The sequence below is a fragment of the Colossoma macropomum genome, unplaced genomic scaffold (genome assembly GCF_904425465.1).
Source record: "Colossoma macropomum unplaced genomic scaffold, Colossoma_macropomum, whole genome shotgun sequence".
Lineage (NCBI taxonomy): Eukaryota > Metazoa > Chordata > Actinopteri > Characiformes > Serrasalmidae > Colossoma > Colossoma macropomum.
In genome coordinates, this window is record NW_023494801.1 from 14122921 (window position 1) to 14149717 (window position 26797).

General features: G+C 39.1%; 2 protein-coding genes across 5 annotated transcripts in view; one reads left to right on the forward strand and one right to left on the reverse strand.

The window, feature by feature from the left end:
• lmtk2 (lemur tyrosine kinase 2) overlaps positions 1 to 15894 on the forward strand; it is a 39066-nt gene extending 23172 nt beyond the window's left edge. The window contains exons 7-14 of the mRNA XM_036590260.1: positions 2440 to 2570; positions 6698 to 6782; positions 7188 to 7309; positions 7729 to 7878; positions 8492 to 11438; positions 12256 to 12388; positions 12538 to 12783; positions 13617 to 15894. Of these exons, the coding sequence (XP_036446153.1) occupies positions 2440 to 2570; positions 6698 to 6782; positions 7188 to 7309; positions 7729 to 7878; positions 8492 to 11438; positions 12256 to 12388; positions 12538 to 12783; positions 13617 to 13645 (3843 nt within the window). The 3' untranslated portion in view covers positions 13646 to 15894. The remainder of the gene's footprint in view (positions 1 to 2439; positions 2571 to 6697; positions 6783 to 7187; positions 7310 to 7728; positions 7879 to 8491; positions 11439 to 12255; positions 12389 to 12537; positions 12784 to 13616) is intronic.
• Positions 14829 to 26797, reverse strand: part of tecpr1b (tectonin beta-propeller repeat containing 1b) — a 29756-nt gene continuing 17787 nt past the window's right edge. For all 4 annotated transcript variants that reach the window (XM_036590263.1, XM_036590265.1, XM_036590264.1 and 1 more), the window contains 14 exons: positions 26100 to 26255; positions 25587 to 25736; positions 24103 to 24260; positions 23717 to 23844; positions 22562 to 22652; positions 22378 to 22474; positions 21152 to 21231; positions 21008 to 21064; positions 20671 to 20845; positions 19578 to 19713; positions 19291 to 19383; positions 18347 to 18453; positions 17134 to 17253; positions 14829 to 16989 (listed from right to left, as the gene is read on the reverse strand). In XM_036590263.1, coding sequence (XP_036446156.1) covers positions 16870 to 16989; positions 17134 to 17253; positions 18347 to 18453; positions 19291 to 19383; positions 19578 to 19713; positions 20671 to 20845; positions 21008 to 21064; positions 21152 to 21231; positions 22378 to 22474; positions 22562 to 22652; positions 23717 to 23844; positions 24103 to 24260; positions 25587 to 25736; positions 26100 to 26255 — 1668 coding nt within the window. In that variant the 3' untranslated portion in view covers positions 14829 to 16869. The remainder of the gene's footprint in view (positions 16990 to 17133; positions 17254 to 18346; positions 18454 to 19290; positions 19384 to 19577; positions 19714 to 20670; positions 20846 to 21007; positions 21065 to 21151; positions 21232 to 22377; positions 22475 to 22561; positions 22653 to 23716; positions 23845 to 24102; positions 24261 to 25586; positions 25737 to 26099; positions 26256 to 26797) is intronic.

Consider the following 26797-nt stretch of genomic DNA (forward strand, 5'->3'; position numbering starts at 1 on the left):
TGGCAGTCACAGGCTTAACACTTTTATCGAAAGCTGCTCATACATTTTATGGGTGTGAGCAGTGTCTCTGTCACTGCATTTCACGGATGGCACTTTGGACTTAGATGTTAGGACATGAGGACTCGCAGATCTCAGCCACTGTTACACTGTGATCTCCTTTAGGAGTGAAACGTTTTTATATCAAAATTGCAGTTTGAACAAGTGCAATTTTCGAATCGCAAGAGCTGCAATTTCGAGAGTAGCCAGTAGCAGAGCCGTATATGTAAATAATTTGAGCATGAGACACTGGTGCTTTAAAATGGTCAAGTGTCGTAATGCAAATGAATGGCACAGAGATCAATACAACATAAATTGGGTACATAAAAAAAGTATAAATTTCAGAAAGTGGAACAAATTGGCCTTTTACATGTGTAAAAACAGAAGCACTGTGTAAAAAGGTTTGTATTTTAATTTTAAAGTAGTGAAAAGTACAGAATTCATTTTCTCCACGTTAATTCAGATTCTCACAAGGGGGCACTATTAGCATTCTTTTTCTACATCTGTAAGCCCAAGGAAATCCACACCAGCAGTAATGCATGTATGTTTGGAATAATGATTGTTGTTATTATTATTATTATTATTATTAATAATAATAATAATAAGAAGAAGAATAATCATATTCATAAAATTGTTGCTGGCTTTACATCTGATATTACAGCCCCACACTAAACAACTTTTGAGCATTTTGTACATCAAGTGGCCCTTTCTCTACAAACACAGGATTTGTTCTCTGTCGTTTGTATTACCCAGTGGACTATAATTACCATAAACACTAGCTAGCAGTAACTTAACCTGTGTCACAGCTTGCGCGACTACCCTTGGACAGATGACTTGGGCAGTGGGGAAATGTTTGATATTGCACATACCACATAGAACAGCTTAGGAATATTTGACTATGAATAATTAAGTACAGTTTCCATCAGCACTTGGACTCGACAGAGTATTATTGAATAAAGATGTACACACGCACACACATGAAAGTCGGTCATACAAGTGCAACTGTGATCTTTTTTTTCTATTTGCACAGATTTGTTTTTCCTAGCAATGCAACAGTAGTATCACATTGTACTGCCCTGTAAATTATCAACACCATTGTCTTAAGTTCTAAGTGGGAAAACTTGACCTACCAACATGGAGCTTGTGAACTGCCTGTAGATGATTTAGACCAGGGTTGGGGATCAGAGTGCCAGCGCAGTTTGGTGATTTTCCAGCTCAATCACCACAATAAATCTGGCATTAACTGGCGAGTTGAATCAGGTGTTTCCTACTTCTGAGTTAGACCAGTCAAAAGCATCCGAACACCCATGTGCAGTGTAGAGGCCAACACAACCGGCACACTGTTCAGCAGTTAAGCCTCAGTGGGTTAAGCCTCAAAAAATGGATATTCTCATTTATATGCTAAGGTCTAGGCCTAGACCTTAATACAATAACAATTTATATCTCAGCAACATTAATGGTCCAAAAATTAAAATGTGATATTTTTCCCAAACTGTTCAGCCTTAGGCTCGTTTAGTTTCTCCTAGTTGTTCTCTTGATGACTAGGTTTGTGTAAGATCTTTACTTGAAAGACTTTTTGAAATATCATATAATGCAAGTGACCATTTATTTGTTTTTGTTTTATTCATTTTTTTTCTGCTGCCCTTATAAGTGTGACATGCCCACTGTCTCATTTGCAAATGAAAGATTCTTTATGTAATGCAACATGATATTAATATTCCGAAATCTAAGCAGAGTATTTTTCAGTATTGCCGTATTGTGGAGTAAAATTTTATTTAAAATTTAATTTTAAATTTTAATTTAAAATGTGCAAATTTAAATTTTTTAAACATTCTGCACAATTGTGAGAGGAGAAGATTTAAATATTGGTTATATGGTGGCTTGCACTTAACAGTAAGAGTTATTTGGGCTAATTAGATGATTTGACCCTGGCCTATTTCCCTCCTGGCACCAGAAGACGTCTCACCCAGGGCTCTTGTCTCCTAAACTGGTCTTTGGCCCACATGCCCAGAAACCAGACCCAGGGGAACAGCCCAGTGCCTCCAAGCCAGTCTGACTGCTGCTCTTTTATTTTTAAATTGCTGTGACACAGCATGTAGTACACTCCATTAAATGGCCTTTCCCTTATTTGGTGCAGTCCCTGGGTGGCAGTAAAAGTAGCTGTGCAGAGAGAGATTGCTGCCCCTCAGTGGTTGATTCTATGAAAAGCATAGCATGAATTTCACAGTGTTATCTTGTACATTATGAGCATATGGACAATGTGGAAGTGTATTGTCCTGTGCCAGTAAATGTTTTTCATTTGTTTAGTTTTTATTAACAGATTCAATGTTATATTGTGTATCTGTTTTAGCAGGTGCAACATTGCTCTTGTGTGTGGTGTCTTATTTGTGCTGTATTGCGCAGGGGGACCTGAGGAGCTATGCAGCTCAGCATGACTGGCTGTATAGGAATGGAGAGCTGCTGCAGCTTCAGAAGATGGCCTGTGAGATCGCTGCTGGGGTTACTCACCTGCACAAGCACAACTTCCTGCACAGGTTCGCTTTTCCTCCTGGCCCAAAAATACTTCCGATAGGCACAGCGCGCAAAGGACACCTGACTCTGTAGTTTTATATTAACATACAGGTTTAGCTCTTTGAACAGGACGTATTAGTTATGAATTCAGTTATTAATCTTAATACTTAACTATTATAAGTTATTTGTGAACTGCTACATTTGTACTGTGCATGTGAGATTTCTCCATTTATTTGTTTAATTTCCAGTGAAAATCACCAGTAAGAACAAGTTATTCATTTTTCAGCAGATATTTCTGAGGAGATGTGTGATTTTTCAGCCGTGCATCTGATAGACCACCTGAATTGTCACCATCAGATAAACAGAGGTTCTTTAAGAGACAGGAGAAAATCAATCTCCACTCCTGCTAATATCCAGAGTTGTTTCTGTCCTTTCTCCCACCGTGAGAAGGCAACTAACACTCTGGGTCTGAAAGGATGTGTAGCTGTCAAGAAGCCTTTGCTTATTAGGAAATTTCAGAAATCAGAGAAGCTTTCAGAACAAAGTACTGGCCACCCCAGAGTCCAGATCTCGAAGCCATTTAATGTGTTTGGGATTACTTAGATCCTCAAAAGCAGAAATTGCAACCAGCCTATACAACTGAACTTTGGAGATGTGGAAAAAATTCCATGCAGATTTCTTTAAAAAAACTCAAAGCGAGTCTCCAAAAAGGAATGGAGGCAGTAATACAGAGTGGACACAGTAAATACTGAAAAAAATGAAATTATATTTAACTGATGAGGCATTTATGTAGTTTATTAAATGTATGTTTTCTGTTTCGTTTAGTTTTTTCCTGATGCTGAAAAATTAAGAACTTAATGGCTGTTTTAATGGCCATTTTGACCGACTCTGACTTTTGTGCGCTATTGAATTTGTTTATTCTGAATTATTTGCTACTGCTTCTAAAATTATCCAGTAACAATTATTAATTTTTTGTAGTGTAAGTACTGAAGTATGAATAACATCCATGGGTACACATGGGTCCTAAGGGGTTAAACTAGTTTAAAATAAAAGTCACAGGTGTGTATTCAGTCACTTCTAGGGTCTTAACGTATTTTGTAAACACCAACATTAACCCCTTTACTTGCTCTGACATTGCTTAACCTTCATGCATTGGACACATGATCAAGGAGGCACCTCAGGCTGCCAAGTCATAAAACCATGCAAACAAGTGACGGTGCTGTTCCTTTGTTTCCATGGCAACCCATATGTGTTTCTGGTCCTGTGGAGCCTCATCTCTTCTGTCTTGATTTTCTCCAAAAAAGGCAGTCTCTTAAAGGCACCGGTTCGTTTTCATTTTAACCCAGCCAGCATGCAGTGTCTGGTGGAAGCAAGGACGGGGCCGTTTAGGGTGTTGTGCAGTGTTCAGCTTGGTGCGCTCTGTTTTGCATGCTCAGAATACACGGAAAGGAGTCCAATTACACAGCTTCCATGGATTGCAGGGTGTCGACTGTCCTTTGGTGCAGAGATATGATGATTCTGCGGTTCGAGTGTAAAAGGATCCTTTTCACATTTGAGGGGGTGTATGCATGTCCGGGGTTGGGGGCAGAGTTGTAATTGTGCTATAACTCAGAAGGAGTCACGGAGGTTCCGTGCTGTGTCGTAACAGTCATCATGAAAATGCTGTGGCTGCTTTGCTTTTGGGTCACAAAGTTGATTTACTACAAGGCACTGCTTGCCACTCCCACAGGGGATGCAGCTTTAGTCTTGTGAAATGGAAGTGGCGTGCAACAAACCCTGCTATAAAGATTGCACCCTGACCCTGTCATTGCAGTGGGCTGTTTAGAAAAGACTGTTCAGGCATTACCAGTTTGTATTAGAGGCTTGAGGAAAACAGTATAGAGCAGTAAATTCATTCATTCATTTATAGAACAGCAGAAGAGCTTTTTTTTAAACATGTCCAAATAGTTTGGACTGTAATGATGCCAACAATTGTTTTGTTTTTTTGTGTGTTTTTTTTAAGTCTTTCTATCTTGGAAAGAATAAGGGCTTAGTTGTATATAGCTGTTTGTCTGCGTCTTTGTTTCCGGTGACGTGAAACCTAGCCGTACCTTTGATGTGCTGCTTATGCTTTGCGCTTCCTGAATTTGCCATGTACGGCCAAAAGCCCTGCTCTGATTCTCAGTGACTGAATGTCAGTACTGTATGAGCTGCGTTTGCCAAGGGCAGGATACAGTGTCTAAAATATCTGTACATTTATCTTGCAGTGGTTTCAGTGAGCCTGACAGTAGCCTAGAGCTGTAAGAGCAAAGACCACTAGTGTCAGCGATGTCCCGGGAGCAGGGGGTAAAAGAGCCGCCTGGAACTTGTGCTTAGAGAAGGTGGCAGGGCCAAGCTGAAATCAGAGCCCCACTGGCCATAAGTACTCAGCCTAAATGAGTCCCCATATGTGCTGCAATGCCTTTTGAGCCCAGTGTTCCTCCCTGGGAACAATATCCTGATGCTGTGTGAGTTAGTCGGGAAAAGCTCCAGCATCAGTGATTTTGTTGCTAGGGGGAGAGCAGAAACAACAGGATGAGTCCCTGTAATTTATCCTTAGAAACTAAGGGTGTGACACCTTTGTCTTTTCTACAATTGAGTATCCAATACTATTTATACATTTTTTGAAATGTAGGCTGTAACAATCACTTTGACAGTGCAACAAAGGGGTTTGTTTTGTATTTTGTAGTTATCTTCAACAGATAAAATCAGAAGCCAGAGCGGCTCTGCGGAAAAAGTGATACACTGAATTGACATAGAATTTACTCATTACATAGATTGCCGTACAGTTCACTAAAGCTTCAGTCTTTTTATTCACCCTTACTTGAAACTGGAGATTAGAGCTGGCATCCAGCTCTCACTTGTTCCCTCACACTCATGCTCTTTGGGCTGTCATGACACATTGAAAACTTGAACACAGTGCTCATGTGAAAGTGATAAAAAATTATCATTTGTATTTTTCTTTTGCAAATGTTGAAACCGTGAATCTTTAAGGCTGTTGTAACTAAAAATTAATGGACGGCTGTGTCACCCAAAACATTTTTTGGCTAACTTAAGCCCTTTCTGGATTGGATTAGTTTATCAGGTGACATCAGTAATAACATTTTTACATGCCTCTTCAGTGATAACACTAAAATTGCATTTGGATGGCAATAAAATAATCGCAGGATGAGCGAGTTTCTAGTGGGTTGTATTTTCTACACACCCGGTTGTTTGCGGCACACATGGACATATGATTATGTTTATTGTTTCTGGGGAACTAAAGGTTGATGATATTGTGCATGTGTAAGTATAAAGTAGTGCTTAATACCTGTAGCTGGCCCCTTTTTTGTTCTCCTGCTAATGCTCTCCCATTGTAGAGAGGATGGCGGAAAATTTTATCACCCAGACCGTTTACTTGGTCAAGATGGTAGAACTTTGTCTCTTCCAGTGCATCCACTGTTTTGCTATTAAATAAGGAATGGGCACAGCAAGAGCCTAAATACAGCTAGTAGTAGTGGTCAAAAACCTTTTTTTCCTAACCTGGTGATTTTAACCTGCATGGAAAATCACAGATATGCATTTCAGAGAGAGACTAAAATTAACAGACCATCAATGTGTTTAGTGGAAAAGTAGGTAATTCTGCCTGTAATTTTTTTAGGGGTAGAGAGAAAAACACAGGCATAGACAATCTGGACAGAAATAAAATCACTGAGTAGAACTTGTAGAAGAGGAATTTATCCCAGGGCCCCTTGAAAATTTAATCCCAAATAGAGCTGTAGACTTCTGTTACATTAGCCTCAAAGCTGCAGTGCAAAACTAAAGAAATACGCTTTGGACACAAAACATGTCTCGGCTGACTGTGTTACTTGTAAGAAGATATTGTGTGAATTTCATCAAAAAGTTGCAGGAGCAGTATAATAAAGCATTTGGGTGTGATGAGAGTTTTGCATAATCTTTAACTATGATAACCCAGTTCACTGCAAGCATTTTAACATTTAGACTGTTAAGGAGTTTAACTGGCCTTTAATTTTACGAGTCATCTGAATGGATACTGTGCTGCTCTCATGTTTACAAATTAAGCTAAATGGTCATTGTACAAATCACTCATTTACATGTGTATTTATATTTTACTTTCCCCTTCCACTTACAGTGATTTGGCATTGAGGAACTGTTATCTTACAACAGACCTGACTGTCAAAATAGGAGACTATGGCATTGGCTCCTCGAGATTTAAAGTGAGTTTACAATTTCTTTCAAAGATGTGAAAATGCTCACTTAAACTTGACACTTTTTTATTGATAATTTTTACTTACAAGTTGATTGTTTTCCACTTTTCAGCTATAGCTTAGAACGCCCCAAGAATGTAATATCTAGTACTGTTCATACTTAACTGTTGAGCTTTAATTTAATTTTTAACTGCACATGTGGTTCTTTTGTGCATTCTTAGACTAATGTTGAGATCTCAGTTTTGTTCACAGGAGAATTTTTTGGCTACATGTCTTTATTAGCACGTTATTACATTCCAGGATGTCCCAGTTAACTACACTTTCTGTATTACATAGTCAGTTGACTGCACTAGTGGTCTAAAAAGCTGAGAATAAGAAATGCTAATGCATGATGTCATTTCTGTTATGTTGCAGGAGGATTACATCACTACGGAGGAGGATCAGTGTGTAGCATTGCGTTGGCTTGCCCCGGAGCTGGTTGGTGAGCTGCATGGAGGTGTGATAACGTCAGAACAAACTAAACCCAGCAATGTTTGGTAGGTGTCTCCAAACATATGCATTTCTCAAGGATGCCGGTATTTGATAATGTAGAAGGGAGTTTATTTATAAACTTGTACAAAGCTGTGCTGCATTCAAAATCATACTTAACAGCTAAATGAAACAAAAGCATTTTGCTTTGAACTTGCTTGTAATAAGTTTCAAGATTATAACCATGGTGGACATATTTACCCTTTTGGCAAATATGTAAATGTATTTGAAATACAGTTGCATGACTTATGTATTTTCTTAGATGAATAGACCATGTCTAATAGTGATTTAAATTACAGTATTATTGACCTGAGAAATAAAGGAACTTAACATTTGTATTAGTTTCATTCTTCAGTAATGTCAGTGTAACATTAGAGTTGAGAGTGGCCAATGGAATTTTAGTAAAGGTTGATCTGTGTGTTTTCAGGGCATTGGGTGTGACCTTGTGGGAACTGTTTGAGAGAGGCAAGCAACCTTACACTCACCTGTCAGATAGAGAGGTCCTGCACCATGTCATCAGAGATCAACAAATCAAACTCCTCAAGCCTCAGCTGGATCTACCTTACTCAGAAAGATGGTGAGTCTATCAGAGTGGTCTGAGAATACATTCCAGTTTCCATTTCCAGTTTATTATTTATTTATTTTTTTAGGGATACACCGAAATTCCTCCCTCGAAAGAGAAATTTTTTTTTACTGAAATTAAATAGGCTTACAGTGGAGTGTCAAGAGAAGTAGCACCCAAGGATTTGTTCATTAGGAAGGACAACATCCAACTCGATATATAGAAATGAGCAAAACGACAGAAGAGTAAAGTCCCTGCTAGTACGCTAGTGCCACCTGTAGCATCAGTTTTTTTTTTTTGATAAATAAAAATTTGTGATAAATGGTGATGCTAATGCGCAAAAAAAGACAATTATTGTCTTGGATGACTAACCGTTCTATGTTGTCAAGGATGTTGGATTTCATGGCACATACTGTAGCCTACATATTTCATGAAGTTTAGTAAGTTATTTTATGTAAACTGTTTCTATTTATTGCCCTGCATGTCCTGAATTTCAGTTTCTGTTTCACCCAAGGATTATCATTTCTGTGCATCAGTCCAGCCCCCCCCACCTCTTTTTTTTTCAATTTGTCCAGCATTTTGTAACATTATTATATCTTAAAAAATCTGCCTAAATTTGTATTTGCAGGTATGAAGTACTGCAGTTTTGCTGGCTCCCGGCAGACAAAAGGGCCACAGCTGAGGAAGTTCACCGCCTGCTTACGTATCTTCGCATGCAGGGCCAAAAAGAAATTGAAGATGACTTTGAGCAGCGTTGGAGCTCTCTCAAACCAAATCCCACCACCCGGCAGGCCACTGTCAGCCATTCCTCTTTTCCTATCTTAGAGCAGTTTGATGATGGACGAGAACCGGATGAGATGCTTACGGTGACTGAGACGAGTCGTGGACTCAGCTTTGAATATGTATGGGAAGCAGCCAAGCATGACCACTATGATGGCCACAATCGTTCTTCCATGGACACCACGCTGAATTACCACAGCATGTTCTTTCCGGTGCCACGGCAGGACATTCAGGCCCACTTCCCTGAGGCTGGGGCTAAAGCGGAGGCTGAAAGAGTCCCAGGGACTTTGCCAGTGTTTGATGCTCGAGAGGCTACCTCTGGAAATGAGTACTACATTCAGTTGGAGGAGCAGGACCAAAGTGATTTAGGCATAGGCAGCCAAGGTGCTGAGGGAGCCACTGCATCAAACAAGGATCAGTATGTTGTTTTGCAGGACATTCGATTAGACGAATCTAGCACAGATGCAGATTTCTTTCATCAGAGCATAGATTCTAAAGACTCTTTCCTTCAGGACAGCCATATATGGTCGTCGAGTGATCATGAGAGTCCTTGCCATGCAAACATTTTCAGTGAGAATGATTCAAAACTGGAAGACTCTCATTCTTTTAGAAGTGGCTTCATGGAGCTTCCAGAAATGAATTTGCAAATGAGTGGTTCTTTCCACAGTGACACAAAGGGTACAGTGGAGAATGAAGGTCTGAGCACTACTTTTTTAGGAATTGAACAAGAAGCTGTTCATCTAGGAGAGTTTGATTCAGATAATACAGACGTAATGAAGTTTCTTAACACAGAGAAACTGGCTGACAATTTCTTGTTCCTCAAAGAAAACAGCCTAATGAAAGAGAGCCCTAGTTTGCCAAAGGCAAGAGACATTCAGGAGACAGATTTATCAGTGAGCCCTTTCGATGATGTAGTTGCCCCAGATAGACTGAACGTCACTGATAACCCCTCAAAATCTATAGTAAGTTCTGCACAGCTAAGGGATGAATTCTTGGACTTGGTGAGTCCTATTTTAGGAGATTTCTTATCGCCTTTAAAAGGAAATGAAACACTGGTGCCTTCGGATATATTCTCAACAGAAGAAACCTGTAGCAACCAGCTGCCAGACAAAAATGGCTCTTCCACTGAGGAAAATGCTCAATTAGATTCCTCAAAAGGTTGGATTTATTCTGCTTCTGAGTCTACCTCTGAGAGCGCTGAGGTCGCTATTGTGAATCCAGCCTACAGTCATGAGCTCATTGTTGAAAGTGCCACAGCAGACATTTTGTGCACAGTTGCCAAAACCCCCAGCCTTGAAGAAAGCCTCAGAGCCCCTGAGGAGAATGGGCAGTACACAGGAATTGCTGAGTCTTCTGAGCAGAAAAGCCAGACTTTTTCCCCTGTAGAAAAATTTACAGTAGATAGTAGCCCAACTGAAGACTTAACAAAAAGTGACTCCTTGAGCGACATGCTTTTTGATGGGAATCAGAATAGGACAGTTGAAGATGCAGAGTTACCAGAAGCTGTGAATCAGAAAGAGTCCTTATTGGGCAACCATGTATCTCAGGATATGTCTTCACTGTTGATCTCAGACTCTTGTTTGGATCAGATCAGTCAGGATAGCCTTCTAGAGGACAGCATCTCATCCCCTTTACCAACTGTTGAGAATTCAGCTGAGACACCTGATTCATTAGATTCTCTAGACATACACAGAGAGGTGGGACAGATAGAGTCACTGGACACTCCTGTGGTTCATAAGCTCCAGCCACCATACAAAACTGCTGATAGTGGTTATGAAACAGAGAACCTTGAGTCACCTGAGTGGAATTCTCAGTTAAGCATGAAAGATGTCTCAGAAGAGAAGGACAGCAGTACTGCAGAGGAACCTGCTGTGACAATGCTGGCTCCCCCAGAAATTGTTGTGTCTGAAGTGGACAGTGTACCTGATGTTCAGGAAAACGGAGACCAAGAAATTGGTAATGCACCTATTGGGGGAAACTACAGAGATTCTGCTTACTTCTCCGACAATGAAGAACCGGAAAAGAAGAATGACGAGATGAATGGTGGAACTGCAGATGTATCTCCTTGGCCTGTGAGCTCTCCCGCAAATGATGAGAATGGATCAATAGCAGGGATTACAAATCTCCCTGATGCTAAAGAGGAATTGGTAGCAGCTAAGGCTGGTGGTCACCAAGAACACTTTGGTCCTGCTGTTGAATCATCTGATGCTGATGTGTCTTACCTGCCTGAGCTAGTCTTCACTACAGAGGAGGACTTGGATAAAGAAAAGCCAGTGTCTGTTGATGAAAGGTTAGAGACATTATCTGATCTCTTAATAGATCAAACTAATTCCAGTTTGATCCCCGAAGCTCCCGAAGAAACATCCCCTACCTCAATAAAGCCTTCAGCAGACAGTGTGGTCCATGCAAAGCTAACAAGGACTTACGCTGGGGAAGGCCCAAAGAAAAAGGAGCCTGACATGGAAGGGAGATATCTTGGCAAGCTTGATGGGGCTGCGGTGGCAGGTGGATCAGAGGATGGCATGGAAGCTGATGAGGAGGATGAGAACAGTGATGACTCGGATGATGACATGCGTGCTTACAGACTGCATAGCTCAGGATCTGAAAGTGAGGATGATGTCGTTCATCCGGTACCTGTTATAGTGTCTGATAACAGTGACGCCTGCAACCTGAAAAGCTTGCTCAAACTTCAGTCGCTCCAGACCACCAGATCCACAACTGCAGGGGACAGTAATGGAGACAACAAGAGAGCAGTGTCCTTCTTTGATGATGTGACTGTTTACCTCTTTGATCAGGTATAACACTCGCCACACTTATAACATGCAGTTTATCTGAAGAAGAAAAGGCGTAGTTTGGCAAAAAAATTACATTTATTTTTCTTATTTCTGTTAAATTGTATGACGTATTGTTATTTAGAAAGATGAAGAAAAGGTGGCTGCTGCTACTGTTTTTTAGTTGTCATGTACTTTTTTAGATTTTTAGATGTGTCTCAAAGCAGAGAAGCAAATAATTACAAAAAATAAAAATAACAAAGGCAGTTACCTTTGTTGTTGCTTTGAGGCGAGTGGGTCATTAGTAGGGTAAAAGCCTCCAAAACTTGTTGGTTACATTAGCTTCATGGTTCCAGCGCAAACCCCAAGAAGCAAACTTCAGACACCAGTCACGTCTGATCAACTGCATTTGAAATAAGGGGAAGCCTATATAAACCTGACAGGATTAATTAATGTTACGTATTATATCTTATAAGGCCTAATAAGTCCTTTTAAGTTGCACTTTTTAAAGAAAAATTGATAGTTAAAAAAATAACATTACTAAGTCAGGAGGGAAAAAAATACTAAAATATGGTTTCCATGTGTGGCTGCAAGTCACCCTGTAAAGCCTGAAATAAGCATTTAAGTCAGAGGTGTCTGGTTAAATTTCACATTTTTTCTGCCTTTCATGCTTGGGTTCAAAAAGAATGCCCAGCTTGAATTTTTTTAGGTCTCAAATGCAAAATCAGCTTTATGCTGATGAAGATATGATGACAATAGTAGATAATTCACATTCTCAAAAGATACCACACAGTACATAGTGAAGCTTTAATAAGTGCTAAATGAACCTCTCTCCATACAGGAAACCCCTACCAAGGAACTTGGAGATCATACATTAGGCCCCAACAGCCAAGCATCTGAGTTTAGCAGCCCGCCGGCCTCTTCCAGCTACTTGAACAGGTTTACCAACTCAGAAAGCTCCACAGATGAAGAAGGTAATGTTAACAATGTACTACTGAAAAATAGAAGTACAGTAACATGAGAATTACAGATGTGCTCATCATGTTCTTTGCACATCAGTGCTTCTGTCAAAATGTACCACTGAAGAAAAGTAAGTGAACTTACTAATTTATTTACTGTACAGGTGGTGCATTTGAGTGGGATGACGACTTCTCCGCGGAGCCGTCTTTCCTCTCCAAAGCAGGCAGTGACAGCTCTGCAAGCAGAGCCACAGCAGCTTCCAAGTACTTCTCCCCACCCCCCGCAAACCGCTCCTCAGAGCAGAGCTGGACCAGCCCCTCCTCCACATACTCCCGCTTCTCCATCTCGCCAGCAAGCATCGCCAGCTTCTCTCTCACCCACCTCACAGACTCTGATATCGAACAAGGAGGTGAGTCTCTCATACATAACATCTAGCTGAGTGCAAGGAACAGTACTCACTCACGATGTATTATAATGCATCAAACAGAGGGTTCAGTTCAACTATATCGATTTTTGAAATCTTCAAGTAAATTTGAATTGATTATAATATTCAATAGAGTATGTGCTTATTTTTGGCCAAATTAAAATTCTTGGGTTAAGCTCCAGACTAACACTGCACAGGTGCCCCAAAGACGATAAAAGTAGTCTATTAGTGGACGATGTTTAATATGTTTTAGGAAAATATGTAAAATGAACAGTCATAAAATCTTGAGTGTGTGATCTGTTTATACCTGCCCTAAATATAGCAATGTGTCATGTAGAAAAAGCTGTTTTTTTTTTTTGTTTTTTTTTAATTCTTTTCATAAGTAGAATTTACTCATCAGATGTTTTGTTAGCATCAGGCTAACTACTGTGTATATTCACATTTTGTAGCATGCACTGGCTTAAACTTGGACAGTGAAAGCTTGAAATGGACATTAAAGTAGCATTTTCTTTAATCGTATTAAACACTAATGTAAACAAATGCAATTAAATATTTGGGACAGTCAGTTTTCACCTTGGGACGCTAACAGTATTGTGGGCTGGTTCTGAAGAATATTATTTTTAAACATAAACATCCGAAAGAAAAGGAAAGAGGGTTTCTAAATTTCATGATGCATTCAATTGTTTCTTAAACTATTGTAATCTTGTCATTGTAAGTTCAAATATTTACTACACTAGCCTACATGTGTAGTCCAAAATCTTGAACATTTTCTTTTTAGTTGTCTGAGTTAATTTTATTTTCTCTGTTGTCTTACTCAGGAAGCAGTGAAGATGGAGAGAAAGACTAAAGACTGAAAGGTCTTAGTATTTTGGGCTTATGGACAAATTTTGTAAATGTTGGAGAGACTTCAAACGCTTGTTTTGAACGCTATGATCGCTTCTCAGGCAGCATTGCTATTTCTTTTTGGAGATGGCAAGGAAGAAGACAGTATCAGTACAGAGTGAACCATTGGTGTCCACATCCTCTCCTTGTGTTCTCTTCCTACACTTTCTTCAGCAAATGAAACACATTTCAGTTTTTCTGACCTCTACGCGATCTCTACGAACCCAACCGTTCAGTGCAGTGTTTTTCATCTGTACAGTTTGAAGGAACCTGTCTTGCTTCACATGCTTTAGGTCTTCAAAGCGCTTCCTAAGTGTCCTGCTTCTCATTTGTCTTTCTACATGCAGAGGAATTTCTGGTCTCTTTCTGTTGACATTTATCCCTGGACGACTCCGCTGAAAGCTGTCTAATTCAGCAGAGGACTTTGCATAGAACACTGATCAGCCAGTAGGCTCATATAGAGTTGTGCAATTCGTATCGTACGGTACTCGCCTTTTACTTTAAAACACTGGATTTTACTTCCTGGGTGTGAAATCTGGTGTGAAATGCTTATTTGTTGTTAGGGACTAGCTTTAAAATAGAGCAACATTCATGTCATTATGCCTCTTTGCAGATGTTTTTGCACACAGTGTTTTGGCAATACACTCATCATAGACTCATAATAGGGAAGAACAGTTTATTGCACCTAAGAAAAACAAGTCCTGTTGCATTAATAGGCTTTCTGTAATAGGTTTATATATAAACCATAGAGAAGCCTTATTCAAAAGGGTAAGGAGGTTAAATGCAGGTCGCTGGGGGATTCTTCTAGGCTTTTCCTGTTGTGAAGCGAATACGTCACAGTGCCTGTAACATCCCATGTCCGTTCATATGTGAAGGCAAGAAGTTTTACCCCATTCCCCTGCAAAGCTCATGATTCGGTTGTCATTTTTATTAGCAGTGAGCAGTGTATCACATCGTTACTCTGAGATGGAATTCACTCCATTGCAGATTTACCAAATTGTGATAAGTGTGAGCTGTGGTTTATGAGGTGGGAAATTTAGTTAAGTAAAAAAGAATCCGTTTGCGTATTTATATTTAATGAAGAAATCAAATTTTTTATTGTTTCCAAATTAACCAAAAGGTTATTGTAAGTCATTGAGCAGCTATGATCTTTTATGTATTTCCTAATACTGTTAAAGTCATGACATCATATCTGGTCTTATCACGTCTGGATGTTCATCCATATCATATCGCCTTCACCTAGAATGTAGCATGAATTGTCATAGTGATCATGAACTGTGATTCATGTGTTCCATGATCAGTTTGAGTGGTTGTTAGCGGGGCTAAATGTTTTCAAGATGTTAAGAACACATTCGTGATGGATGTTAAAAGCCTTTGGTCAGTTACGTAACTTTTTTCGTTAATGCACCCCACTCTAATTCTAAAGAGCAGCTTATGAACAGACACTAATATTTCAGCATAGTTCCTTCATTTTTGATTAGGACATTCATAATCGTTTCATTAAGTCAATCATAACATGATAAGGAATTTCCCTTTGCAAATAATGTATGAAAATTTGTTTAGTATGTACATATTTGAAATGATTTGAGTAAGCTGAAAAATTGACAGGATAAGCTTTTTGAACATTTTCAACCAAGGTTTTTTTGGTGGTTTAGCTTCTTCACAGTCTTAATTGTGAAAACTGAGGTTGGTGTTTACCTCCAGATTGGGGTAAGTAATCAGGTGCATAGGTGATAATTCTTGTAATTCAGTACAGTAAGCTGTGTTTTAGAACAGTTCATTATTTGTATTACCAGCACTCTTTTAGTTGATCTTGACATTTTATTTAAGGAAACTCTTTGGTTTTATTCTACAGTATATACATTTGCTTAATCTTGCACATCTTGGGAAAAAAGTGTAACTTAATGGTGAACTGTACCGATGTATATAAATGTTAAATTTTGTCTGTAAATTGGGAATGATGTAAGTTCTAGGGGTAAGGTATCATTTTGTAATTTAAAGTTAAAGAGCGACATATCACGGTTTAAAAATGATCAAAAATGAAAAAGCCTGAAGTAAAATAACTAAGAAAATGCAGGTCATGTCCTTATAACTTGTAAATTTTAAAAATGGTGATATTTTTACTTCATATTGATGATCATGCTTAGTGTAATTGAATGAATTGTTTATAATTACACTGTTTATTATTGAAATAAAAGAAAAATGACCTCTGTTTCCCTGATCTCATGAATGTTTCACTCATCACTTGATACTATATGCTGCTGTTTAAAAGTTTGGAATCAGTGTTTTCAATAAAATAAAACAAATTTGGTTGCAGACACCTGAATAAAGCAATTCGAATGTTTTCAACTTGACAGGTTTCAAATAATTATCTGTACATTGTTAAGAAATTGACATTCTACATGTGTCCAGAATGATGTACCGTATCACAGTCTGCATCCTAGTCAAAGCTGATACCTGGACAAACACGTAAATGGATAATTACTGTGTTATCATTTCATTCAGTTCTTTACTGAATATTTGAAATATTAAATATCAAAACATACCTTTGGTGAATAGTTTGTGTTACCGGGTATAATATTGGAAGTGATTCCACACTTTTGAATAATGGAGAATTACAGTATGATGTTCTGTTAAATGCTGATGGCTTCAATAAAATCCTGTCCTTGTGTACATGTATTTATTGAGGAACAGAGCATACACATTCAAAGAATATATTTGAAAATTTTATACCCTGTCAGTAAATACTGTTGTACAAAGCATATTATTCTGTTGCATGTATTTTTTTTTTTTTTTAATGATGTCAAAATGGAGTCTGTCATTTTTCACAGAGTATCAGGATGTAAAATGTGATTTGTTAGATTTGTAAGACTGACAGAGGACCTTACTACAGAAAAATAGCATATTAGGAAGTAAAAGTAACAGCAGTAGCTTATGAATACAATTAAATAAAGAAAAGAATAAATTAATTTATTAAAAAAAAAAAGAAGCCATGGTCAGTACATTCAAGAGCAATTCATGCAAATGGTCAAAATGAAGAAAAGCACTCAAGCACGCACACACAAATAAAAGAAAGAAAAGTCACATATGGTTGAAACGAGGCTGGGATGGGGTGTCCGGAGCAGTGGGCTGAGGCATGCAGGGCAGGCAGTTATGACAGTGAGGAGGATAATGGAGGGTGTGTGGTCTCTAACATCCCGCAGCATTCCCATTCACCTGCGCCTGATTCCGGCCGGGCAGAGGGCTGCGAGGAGCCGCACGCTGGGCCTCTGTGGAATTCCCTCTCACTGACAGGTGCTCCCATCCGCCCTGTGTGATACATAGTGCTCCGTGCTAATTAATTTGGGTTAATCAGCCTGTTTCACTTGATAACATACTTTTTGTACTTAATAATTTCTTGATTGTTAATGTCACAACTGAGAAACTGAGGGAACAGCGTGAATGGAGACTCACCCCGATTCCGAAATCCCAGGACAAGCCTTTAGGCTGCATGGGCCGCACGCCGAGCCTGTGGCATACAGTGCCTGAGCTTTCAGAAGGAAAACTCGGGACCTTATCAGCTATAATCCAAACCTGGAGAAAGGTATGAGAGAGCATGAACTCCGGCACCTGTTTCCTGGTTCTAACACATCGAGCTGATGGTAAGTCAAATGTGTCTGGAGTAGGGAAACTGTGCAGTGGACAGTGCAGGGGTTACTCTTTGCTAGATCAACATTTTTTCTTGTGTATTTCTATGGCTTTATTGCCATGAACGATGACATGTTAAATAGCTTATTCAGTTAGAACTCCTAAATTCAGTCTAACGCCCAAGTGTTTTTACTTTTACACATAGATTTGTACACAAACATTTGAACGCCCCCAGTCAAATTACATTTCGTTGATTCTCTTCTAAACAGGTAATGTGACATTTTCTGTATATTTTAGTCCACAGTTTCAATTTATTTGCTAAGTTTAACATGTGGAAAAACTAACAATATTTAATGTGCTATTACTTTTGCACAGGCCACTTTTTGTTTCAGCTTTCCTCCAATATGTTAAACTCAGCAAATAACCACTAAATGAGCATTAAAACATTCAGTACTGTGTTCTCTTTAAAGGATGTGTTAACTTCTTTTCACTTGGGGGCACAAATGTTTGCATATGACTGTACATTACCACTCAAAAGTTTTGAATCACTTAATATATTGATAGTTTGTTTTTCTGTATAATAATTTAGAGGATGTAGATCTGAATCTTATAAACAATAATTTGTAAATAGTTCATTATCTATTTAGTCATTTTTGTCAAGTTATCCACCTCAGGATTTAATAACCACTTTTTTAGGCATTCTGGATGTTGAATTTATAGTTATACATTTCAGTTTCAATGTACTATAAATGAAGTTCTAGTTAAATTTCAATTCAGTTAAATTTAACTTCATTCTTGATCCAGCTCTCTGTCACTTTAGAATCTTCTACAGCTCTGTTCATCATTATGGACGTATTTGATATTTCTACAGCTTCCTAAATTCCCACTAATTATTTAAAAGCTGTGAAATTGTGCAGGACTAGCATACTTTTATACATCAATCTGAAACCCAACTCGTTTTGGTACTAAAAACGCTGATTCCGAACGTTTGAACAGTAGCGTATTCAGCCTAAAGGCTAGTGTGTGTGACAGCTGAGACCTGGTCCAACGGTCCAACAGAAACCCTGCAAACGTTGCTGGAGATGAGCTCCCACGTAGATCCCTGAGGATAACTAGGCGTCAGACCCTGCCTGTACCACAGATTACCTGCAGGAAACCGTACATACATCACTGTATAGACAACCACTACTCCATGTGCTTGATACTTCTTTTTTAAGAACATATTATGAACACAGTGCTGTGGCAAGAGATCTTCCTTCATTTATTTAATTTTCAGTCAAAACAGCATATAAGTCTATAGCATATATAATCTATAGTTATTTATCTTTCAGATTTTTAATTATAAAATATTCTACTTCCATAAGGAAAGAGAACATCAAAGGAAAAGAAGTAAAAAAACAGAAGTTTCTGAAACTGGACATATTAAGAGCTATAAAGAAAATAGGTCTCATAACAACCATACAAGACCTGGTAGAGCACCAAAACTGTCACCATCAGATAAACGGTCCTTAAAGCTTTCATCTTTGAGAGAGAGGAGAAAATCAAGCTCCACTTTTGCTTCAGATCTGAATAAATCCACAGGTGTTTTTGTCCATCCTTCCACTGTGAGAAGACAACTCAGCACCATGAGTCTGAAAGGATGTGTAGCTGTGAAGAAGCTGGTACTGTGTTTAGGATTTCTTGCAACCATCTTTTAAGACTAAACTTGGCAGTTGTGGAAAAATATCCCTGCAGATTTCTTCAGTCTCCCAAATAATTGAAGCTTTAAAATTACATGTAGTTGTTGAGGCTTCTGTGTACTTTACTCTTATGTTTTCTGCTTTCCTCCTGCTGAAAACTTGTGCTTAATGGCTGTTTTGACTGTAAATTAAATAATTGAAGGGTGGTCTCTGACTTTTGCACAGTAGATTGTATTAATACTTCTCTCACAGTATTTAAAGCCTATTAAGTTCTGAGATCGAAAGAACTGGTTTTAACTCTTACTGTTTTCATCCACAGCATAAACAGAGGTTCTGCCCACAGACACCTGTCTGAGTGTCTGCCTGGGGGGAGAGGGAATGTGGTACCAGCACTCGCCTAGAAACAATGCAAAGAAATCCCATTCACATGTGTGTCATATTCACTGTACATGAACTCAGACTTACTTGACACTTCATCATAAAACAGTGGCACAGCTTTATCTGTTTACATTCAGTAAATACATATTATAAATAATTTGATACAGAGAGCTGCACAATTCCTCCCCGTCCTGCCTTTTTTTCTCATCTCACCCGCAGGGTTTTGGGATGAGACTGAGCCTCGGTAGAAGACTGCTCCATCCCGGGCGATGGCCCACACCTGGTGGCCTCCTCCAATGCAGATGGACTTAAAGGGCTGGTCAGTCCCCACATGGAGCCAGGAGCTGCCCTGTGTGGAAGAGCTTTCATTTACACTAAGTCAATCAGTACAGAAAGCTGACCAAGAGGATGTTGTAGACAGATTTTAACTAGGGTTGTGGAGAAACAAGTGGGGCTCAAGTAGGCCGTATTGAAGTTTATTGTAAAAGGCCTTGTGGGCTATATTTCATTTCTATAGCCAAACTGTAATGTTTGTGGTAGATCAAGGGACAAAAAGACAAAACATTTTACAAATAAAAAGGCAGGTTCAATGTTTTAAAAAAAGGATTTTACACTTTTGTTTGGTTACAACAACACTTAAAAAAAGAGAATTTAATAAGTTATGTATAGTATGAAAACATGTTTGTTATTTCATTGGGATAATGGGGTGGGGTTAGGGTAACTAGCAGGCTAAATTAAATGCTAATATGGGCCAACTGTGGCCTGATGGTCACAGTCTCAGTTCAAAAACTGTCTAACCGTTCTCCATCAGGTAGAGTGATATCGCATGTATGGTTATGAATCTATGATCATGTTTTGTCGTAATTTCCACAGAATATCTGCTGCATTTGGTTCATCTTCTTGTCGGGGTACCAAGTGTACAGAGCTGGGAAAAATGAGTGGAGACCACTGAATGGTCAAACTCAGAGTCGTGATTCGAGTCAGACGAGTGTCATTTCTAATTACTAACTAGTCAGAATATCTCTGTGACTTTTTACATAAAACCAAATTCCAAAAAGTTAAATGATATCAGAGCTGCTAGTTTGTTCATTGTTCCTACTGTTACATGGGAAATCATGTGACCTTCACACAAAATCCAGACCCACCTTCTTTCACAGTTCTGCTGTGCTATTGAAATAGACAGCGATACTCGACTACTGTACGCATAGTTCTGGGTTGGGATTCATAATCGTGCTGCACTGACCAGTGGAAAAGTGCCTTATGTTGCATGCAGTGTGTAAGGATTGCAGATAAGGTGTGTCCTCACAGCTGGGTTATGAGCGTTTACTCCCAGACGGCACAGCACGTCCCCCTTCTCACTGATGGCCCACACAGGCACCTGCTCCAGACTGCTCTGAGCCAGACATGGCAGGATGGTGACGTCAATCAGCGGGATAGGCGGGACTTTCTGCCAGTGCCCCATTAATGTAATCTTACACTTCCTGTGGAAAAAAAAAAGAACAAGCCAAGGTAAGCACAAGTTTCAGTGTGTCCAAATGCTAATTTATTTACTAATAAGTTTAAGCTAAGTCTGTATTAAATGCCCACTGTTCCCAAAATCTACAGAAAAAAAGCTACAGAAAAAGAAAATGTATCACTACTACCTGACCCATCGCCTTCGTCTCACAAAGTCCTTCATGGTCTTATAGCCATGAAAAGTCCTGAAATGTACACACAAAATTACAGTTAAAGATAAGTCAGCCATTTACAGCTCACTGTAACTGTGTGCTTACTGTGAGAAGACCTACACTGGGAAGTCTGCAGCATACTGCCAGCCTTCTTTGTCTGTTCCTCCTGGGGTGCTAAAGTCAATGGCCCAGTCTGACACCTGCAGTCAGAATCACAGAGCAGTGAGAATTTGTAGGTATTCACAGAAAATCCTATTACACTCCAAACCTGTTTCTGTTGGTATGTTTTACTACAGTATTAAATCATTTTATAGTAGGTGTGTAAAAGGTGGCAATTCAACCGCATTGATTTTGCATTGTTAGAAATGATTATAATCAACTGTCATCATTATAAGTTTGAGGGTTTTTTGGCTAAAATAAAAATATTAGGCTACTTTCAAATGTACAAATCTCTTTTTATTGTCTATTTCACCACTGGGTAAATAGATCCTCCAGTCACATTTCTATAATCAGTGTAGTTTAGAAAATGAAATCTGAATCATATCAAAATAATCAAATGTAATCAAATTGTGGTGAAATTTGAGATTTCATATAATTGGCTTGTCTAATTAATTTAGTCATAGTCAGTTCCCACCCAATAGCTAAACCTCCATCCCACAATGCTACCATGCTGGGAGGGTGAAAGCTAGCACATACTCCCTCAGAGTCACGCAAAGCACCAGTGCATCTTTTTAAAGTGTTGATGATGCAACAGGTGACATTAGTGTTATCGAGTAACACTTTACTTGAAGGGTGTCTACATAACACATTCATAACATCTTACATAAACACTTCACAACATGTTAATAAAAGTCAAATTTATAAAGTAGACATAAACGATAAAGTAGTTAAATGATATTAATATGAACAATCCTATTTTTTTATTTTGAAAAAGTATATTATTTTCAGTAAAACAGCTCAAACAACCATACCTCTGTATATATATATATATATATATATATATATATATATATATATATATATATATATATATAGTATAATGTTGATTTAAACGTTCATGAACATATTTCAGACATATTTGGAGAAGGAGGGTCATCCTACCCAACCAGAGAGAGTGACGCCAATTATGTTATCTTGGATTTCTGTTCACGGGTGGCTGTTGCATCACCAGGGATCGAATATGCAATCTCTAGACTATTACACCCCAACTTATGCCACAGATTATCAAAGTAAATGTTTAAGCTTCACTGTATGCAAGTAGACACAATCCTACCCAGCACTGTAGTGTACTGCTCTATGATACACCACCACTGTTCTGCTCTGTGTCTAGAGTCTACTACACTTACCCATGTCCACTGAGGTGAGGGTGGTCTGGTGTTCTCTTTGGTGCACTCCTTCAGTCCAACGGCATCGCTCCACATGTACCGGTCTGTGGGGAGACCCCTGTGGGGAGCAGAGAGTGTAGAACAGAGTTCCTTAGGGCTTAAGGCTTGACAAAAACACATCAGGAGATGCTGAGATGAGACGTACTTATCTGTGTATCCTGTCACTGGGTTCCACCGCTGGTTCTCGTAGATGTAGACATTTCTAACATCAGTCAGTGAATGCTGATTAATTTCACCTGATGGAAGGTGACAGTTAAACGTATCATGAGGAACTGCCAAGATCGCTACTACAGGTGGTCTTAACATGCCATTCTCGGATATCAACACACAAAACGCACAGTGTTAGCAAGCATAAGCGAGACATTTGCAAGACATTAAGTTTAATGTTAAGTCTACTTAAGTCTTTACTCCTCAAGGACAGAGGCTCTGATGATTAGTTAAAGCAATAGTCCAACGTTTTTCAACCTAGTTTCTATCTGCAGCATCTGTATCATACTGTCAGTGGACTATAATTTCAGCATGATGCTTTGTACTGAGAAAAAGAACAGAAAACATACTCATAACCAGGAGCCACAGGGCAGCTGCAGAATGCAGTCAATAAAAGTTTGAAATATGTGACTGTATAATACAAATTCAAAACGTAAACTGTTACATTCTAATACAGGTCTTTAGTGTTTTATGAAGCTTTCCTTATGAAGTTAGTTTCAACTTTTCAAACAATGGAGCAACGACTCTTTTACATGGACATCAGGAAGAGCTGTTTATTTGTTTATCTAGGTTTTGTTACTAAGTATCTATAGCTGAAAATCACAGAACCCCTCACCCACCTCCTTCTGGATCTCCTCGGAACATTCCAGCTCTTCCCTTTCATTATCCCCAAACCTGCTTCTTGTTCTGGCATTGGTTTCTGGTTTTGTTTTTGGAGGTTTTCAAGTGGTTCTTAGCTATATTTCAAACTGTACCTCATTGGTTCTTAAGATGCTTGACTTCTGCCTGCCTCTGTTCATTGATGACCGGTTGACAGATACCCTTTGACTGAAGAATTCTACAAAAATACATGTTTTGCATAAACTTTAACTGATGGAATTCAGCAACTGTCCAGTGGCTTATATTATAAGTGTGTTTTAAATCAATTGTTTTTTGGTTCTGTTCTAAGTACAGAGAAATGTAATGATTTTTTTTCCAAGGTAACTGACTGTATGCTATAGATGGGGCAGTTGAAGTTGAAAAAAACTATAGAATATTCCTTTAAGCTAACTCCAACTCTCATTAGAGTAGGCCAGTTCATCTTAGGCTTTACCCTGAGCTTGGTTTCCCCTGCAGCCCCCCGTGTAGACCCAGGCAGTGTGGTCATAGCCGATGCCCCACACCACACCCAGACTGTTAGACTCCACACAAAGCAGGTGACCCGGGACCTGACGCCAGAACCTGAGCTCACACACATACACATACACAGCCACTAGCATGCATGGCAAGCCAAATTCAAGAAAGACAACTATCTAGAACACATGATGGACCAAAGATGTGATCGTGCAAAAATGACAGACGTATTTGGAGTGAGTGAACCAATAGCAGATGATGTAGCTGATGTGAAAAAGCAACAAGACGCAAATACTCAGGACCCTTGCCAGAGAGAAAGACAGGGGACAGCAAGAATAAGAGGAAGAGTCTGGCAAAAGATCTTACATCTGGTCACAGGGTAAGTACTGGGCAGGTGCCTCCAGGCTGGGTGATGGGTCATGCACCATGATGTCCCCTTTAGAGGTGACGGCCCACATGGCTTGTTTGGAGGGGGGATCTCGGAGAGCCCTGGACTCACAACATGACTCACTCAACAGAGACAGCTGCAGGGAACGAACACACACACACACACACAGATACACACTTAATAATGTCATTACACATCCTCTGGGCTCAAAGCCACCTTGCCAAGAATCAGAGTCAGACGATAAAAATTTTATAACTAGCTATTCAATCCTGCCATGACCACAAGTTAAGCCTTGGGTTTCCCATAGGAAAATGAAACATACTGCCCCATCTGATATACTGAAGTATAATTTTAATGTGTTACATTTGAGAAAAACAGAACCATCTGACTCGACAACTTTGCATCAGTCAGCTTCTGATCTGCTTGATCCAGCCTGTTGACTGCCACATGCAGTGGTTTATAACTCCTATAGTTTGTACAAACTGGTAGTGGGTGGTAGAACCTTTCGTAGGTTTACGGTGGCTTAAATTTACATAATGTATAATGTATATAATGATAATACTTTTGAAGAGAACCATATGTAACAACTAATGTGACCAGTACTTCTGGACACCATACCTCTGCGCCTTCTGATGCAACTGACCAAGTGATGTGGTGCTGCAGGCAGTGTGTAAAGAAACAGAAGTCTTGTAAGCACGCTGGGTGAAAAGCTAACTCCAAAAGACTGGCTTTTCTGTGATTTATCTCTCTAATGTCCCCTTGTTTTTTCATTTATTAAATATTCAGACATTTGTCTGAAATATGACGGAGTTTTAATCATGTTTATAATCGAAATTTGACTTTACTTTTACATTAAACATTATGCAGAGGCATCATGTACTGCGCTCAGTTATTGTAAACTGGGTGTCATTTCAACTGTAAATATTAAAAACACCTCAATAACTCTTAAGATATGACTTCATAATCATTAACTAAAGTCAGATAATATAAAGATGAAAAAATATTAACTCCATAATTCATGGAATGAAAAGCCAGAAAACCTGAGCTTTTCAACTGTATTGATGTTTCAGAGATGAAGGCTGTGGCAATGTAAACAACCCAACAGCTGTCCTTTTTTTTAAGCTTTAATTTTCTAGCGCAGGTGAAATTTGTAACACGGCACCATCACATTGTTAGAAAATCTCTCTTCAGCCTCAGGGCATGCTCACAATGTTCTTCTTGAGGTGTAAGACCACATTTCATGTGGTATTATAACTGCCTACTGGGCTGGCATGCTCAAGCAAGGTTTCTGAATCATTCTCGGAGGGGAAAAACTACGTTATCTGATTCTACTGATTTCGGCCTGATATAATACCTGCTACTGGATCGGTGTCTTTACTAGTTGTCATTCCAACCAAGCAGGAACAGGACCTCTTACTGATGGCTTTACCTGTGTGAGCATTTGGTAGTGTGGTATATTTACCCAGTTCTCAAAGTCTTGATGGGACTCTGTAGCCAGCAGAATAGGCCATCTCTGCCTGGTCCTCTCAGCTGTATAAACAGCCAGTGCGTATAGTGACTCCCAAAATACTGGAACAAGGGCTGTCACTTCCCTTATCACAGCATACAGATACTGAGACAGGAGAGTTAGAGAACCAAACAAAAGCCTGAGTTAATTTGGAATTTTATTCTAGACCAAAAGGATCTCAAAAAGAGAAAAATAGCATCTAACAAATTTCAGTTTCTAAGTTAATACATGCTGGAAGTTCTAAGAAGTTCCACAACAGTTCTACTTGAGTATGTTTTTAGCTCTTATAATTGTAACACTTCCTTTAGTGGTACTTTTATTTAAAAATAATAATAGTAATAATACTTTTATTTTAGTGTAGTTGTTGTAGCAAGTGTCGGTTACTTCTATATCTCTGTTGAAATGCATGGTGAAGTTATTGTGTTGGTAGTGGAATGTAATAGTTGGTATTCGGTGCACTAAATTCACCTTTCTTTCCTCATTGTGTGTATAGAAGATGTAAAGGATGTCGTCCCGGGACGCTCCAACACCCCTGACCTGCTCCAGAGTCACGCCCACCTCCTCCCACTGCTGCGGCTGCCAGTCCCTCCACCAGCTCATCACACCTTTTCTCACACTCACAGACTAACACACACACACACACACACACACACAATGAGAACAACATTGGCTTATTAATACTCCTTAAATTTAATATGCATTATGAGAATGCAACAGCAGGCAGTTCCATGAAATCTCTCTTTTCTGTCCAATCCAGCCACATCAGCCATGCTTGAGTGGATAATTACAGCATAACTACTAGAAACCTTGTCTATTATAGCTAGTGCTTTAGTTGATAAAAAGAACCTCCAAAGCAGGCTCAAATTGCGTTTTATGGCTAGTATGAAATTAACTACAAAATTACAGACATGCATGCATTTTTGTTTGTTTCCAGAAATCATTAGATCTTCTCTTAAGGCCTAGAAGGCCCTGAGGGGTCCCCACTCAGGACAGCTAATTAAGGATAAACATTTGAACAATTTAAATATCTACATATTTATTATTTGTATACTGTATTGTATAGCATGAGCTAGCATATTATCGCTTAGGTTGATTGAGTGATTTATGTTTGTGTGTTTGGTGTATGTTTTTTAAATACCATTTAAACTACAGAACAATAACTCACA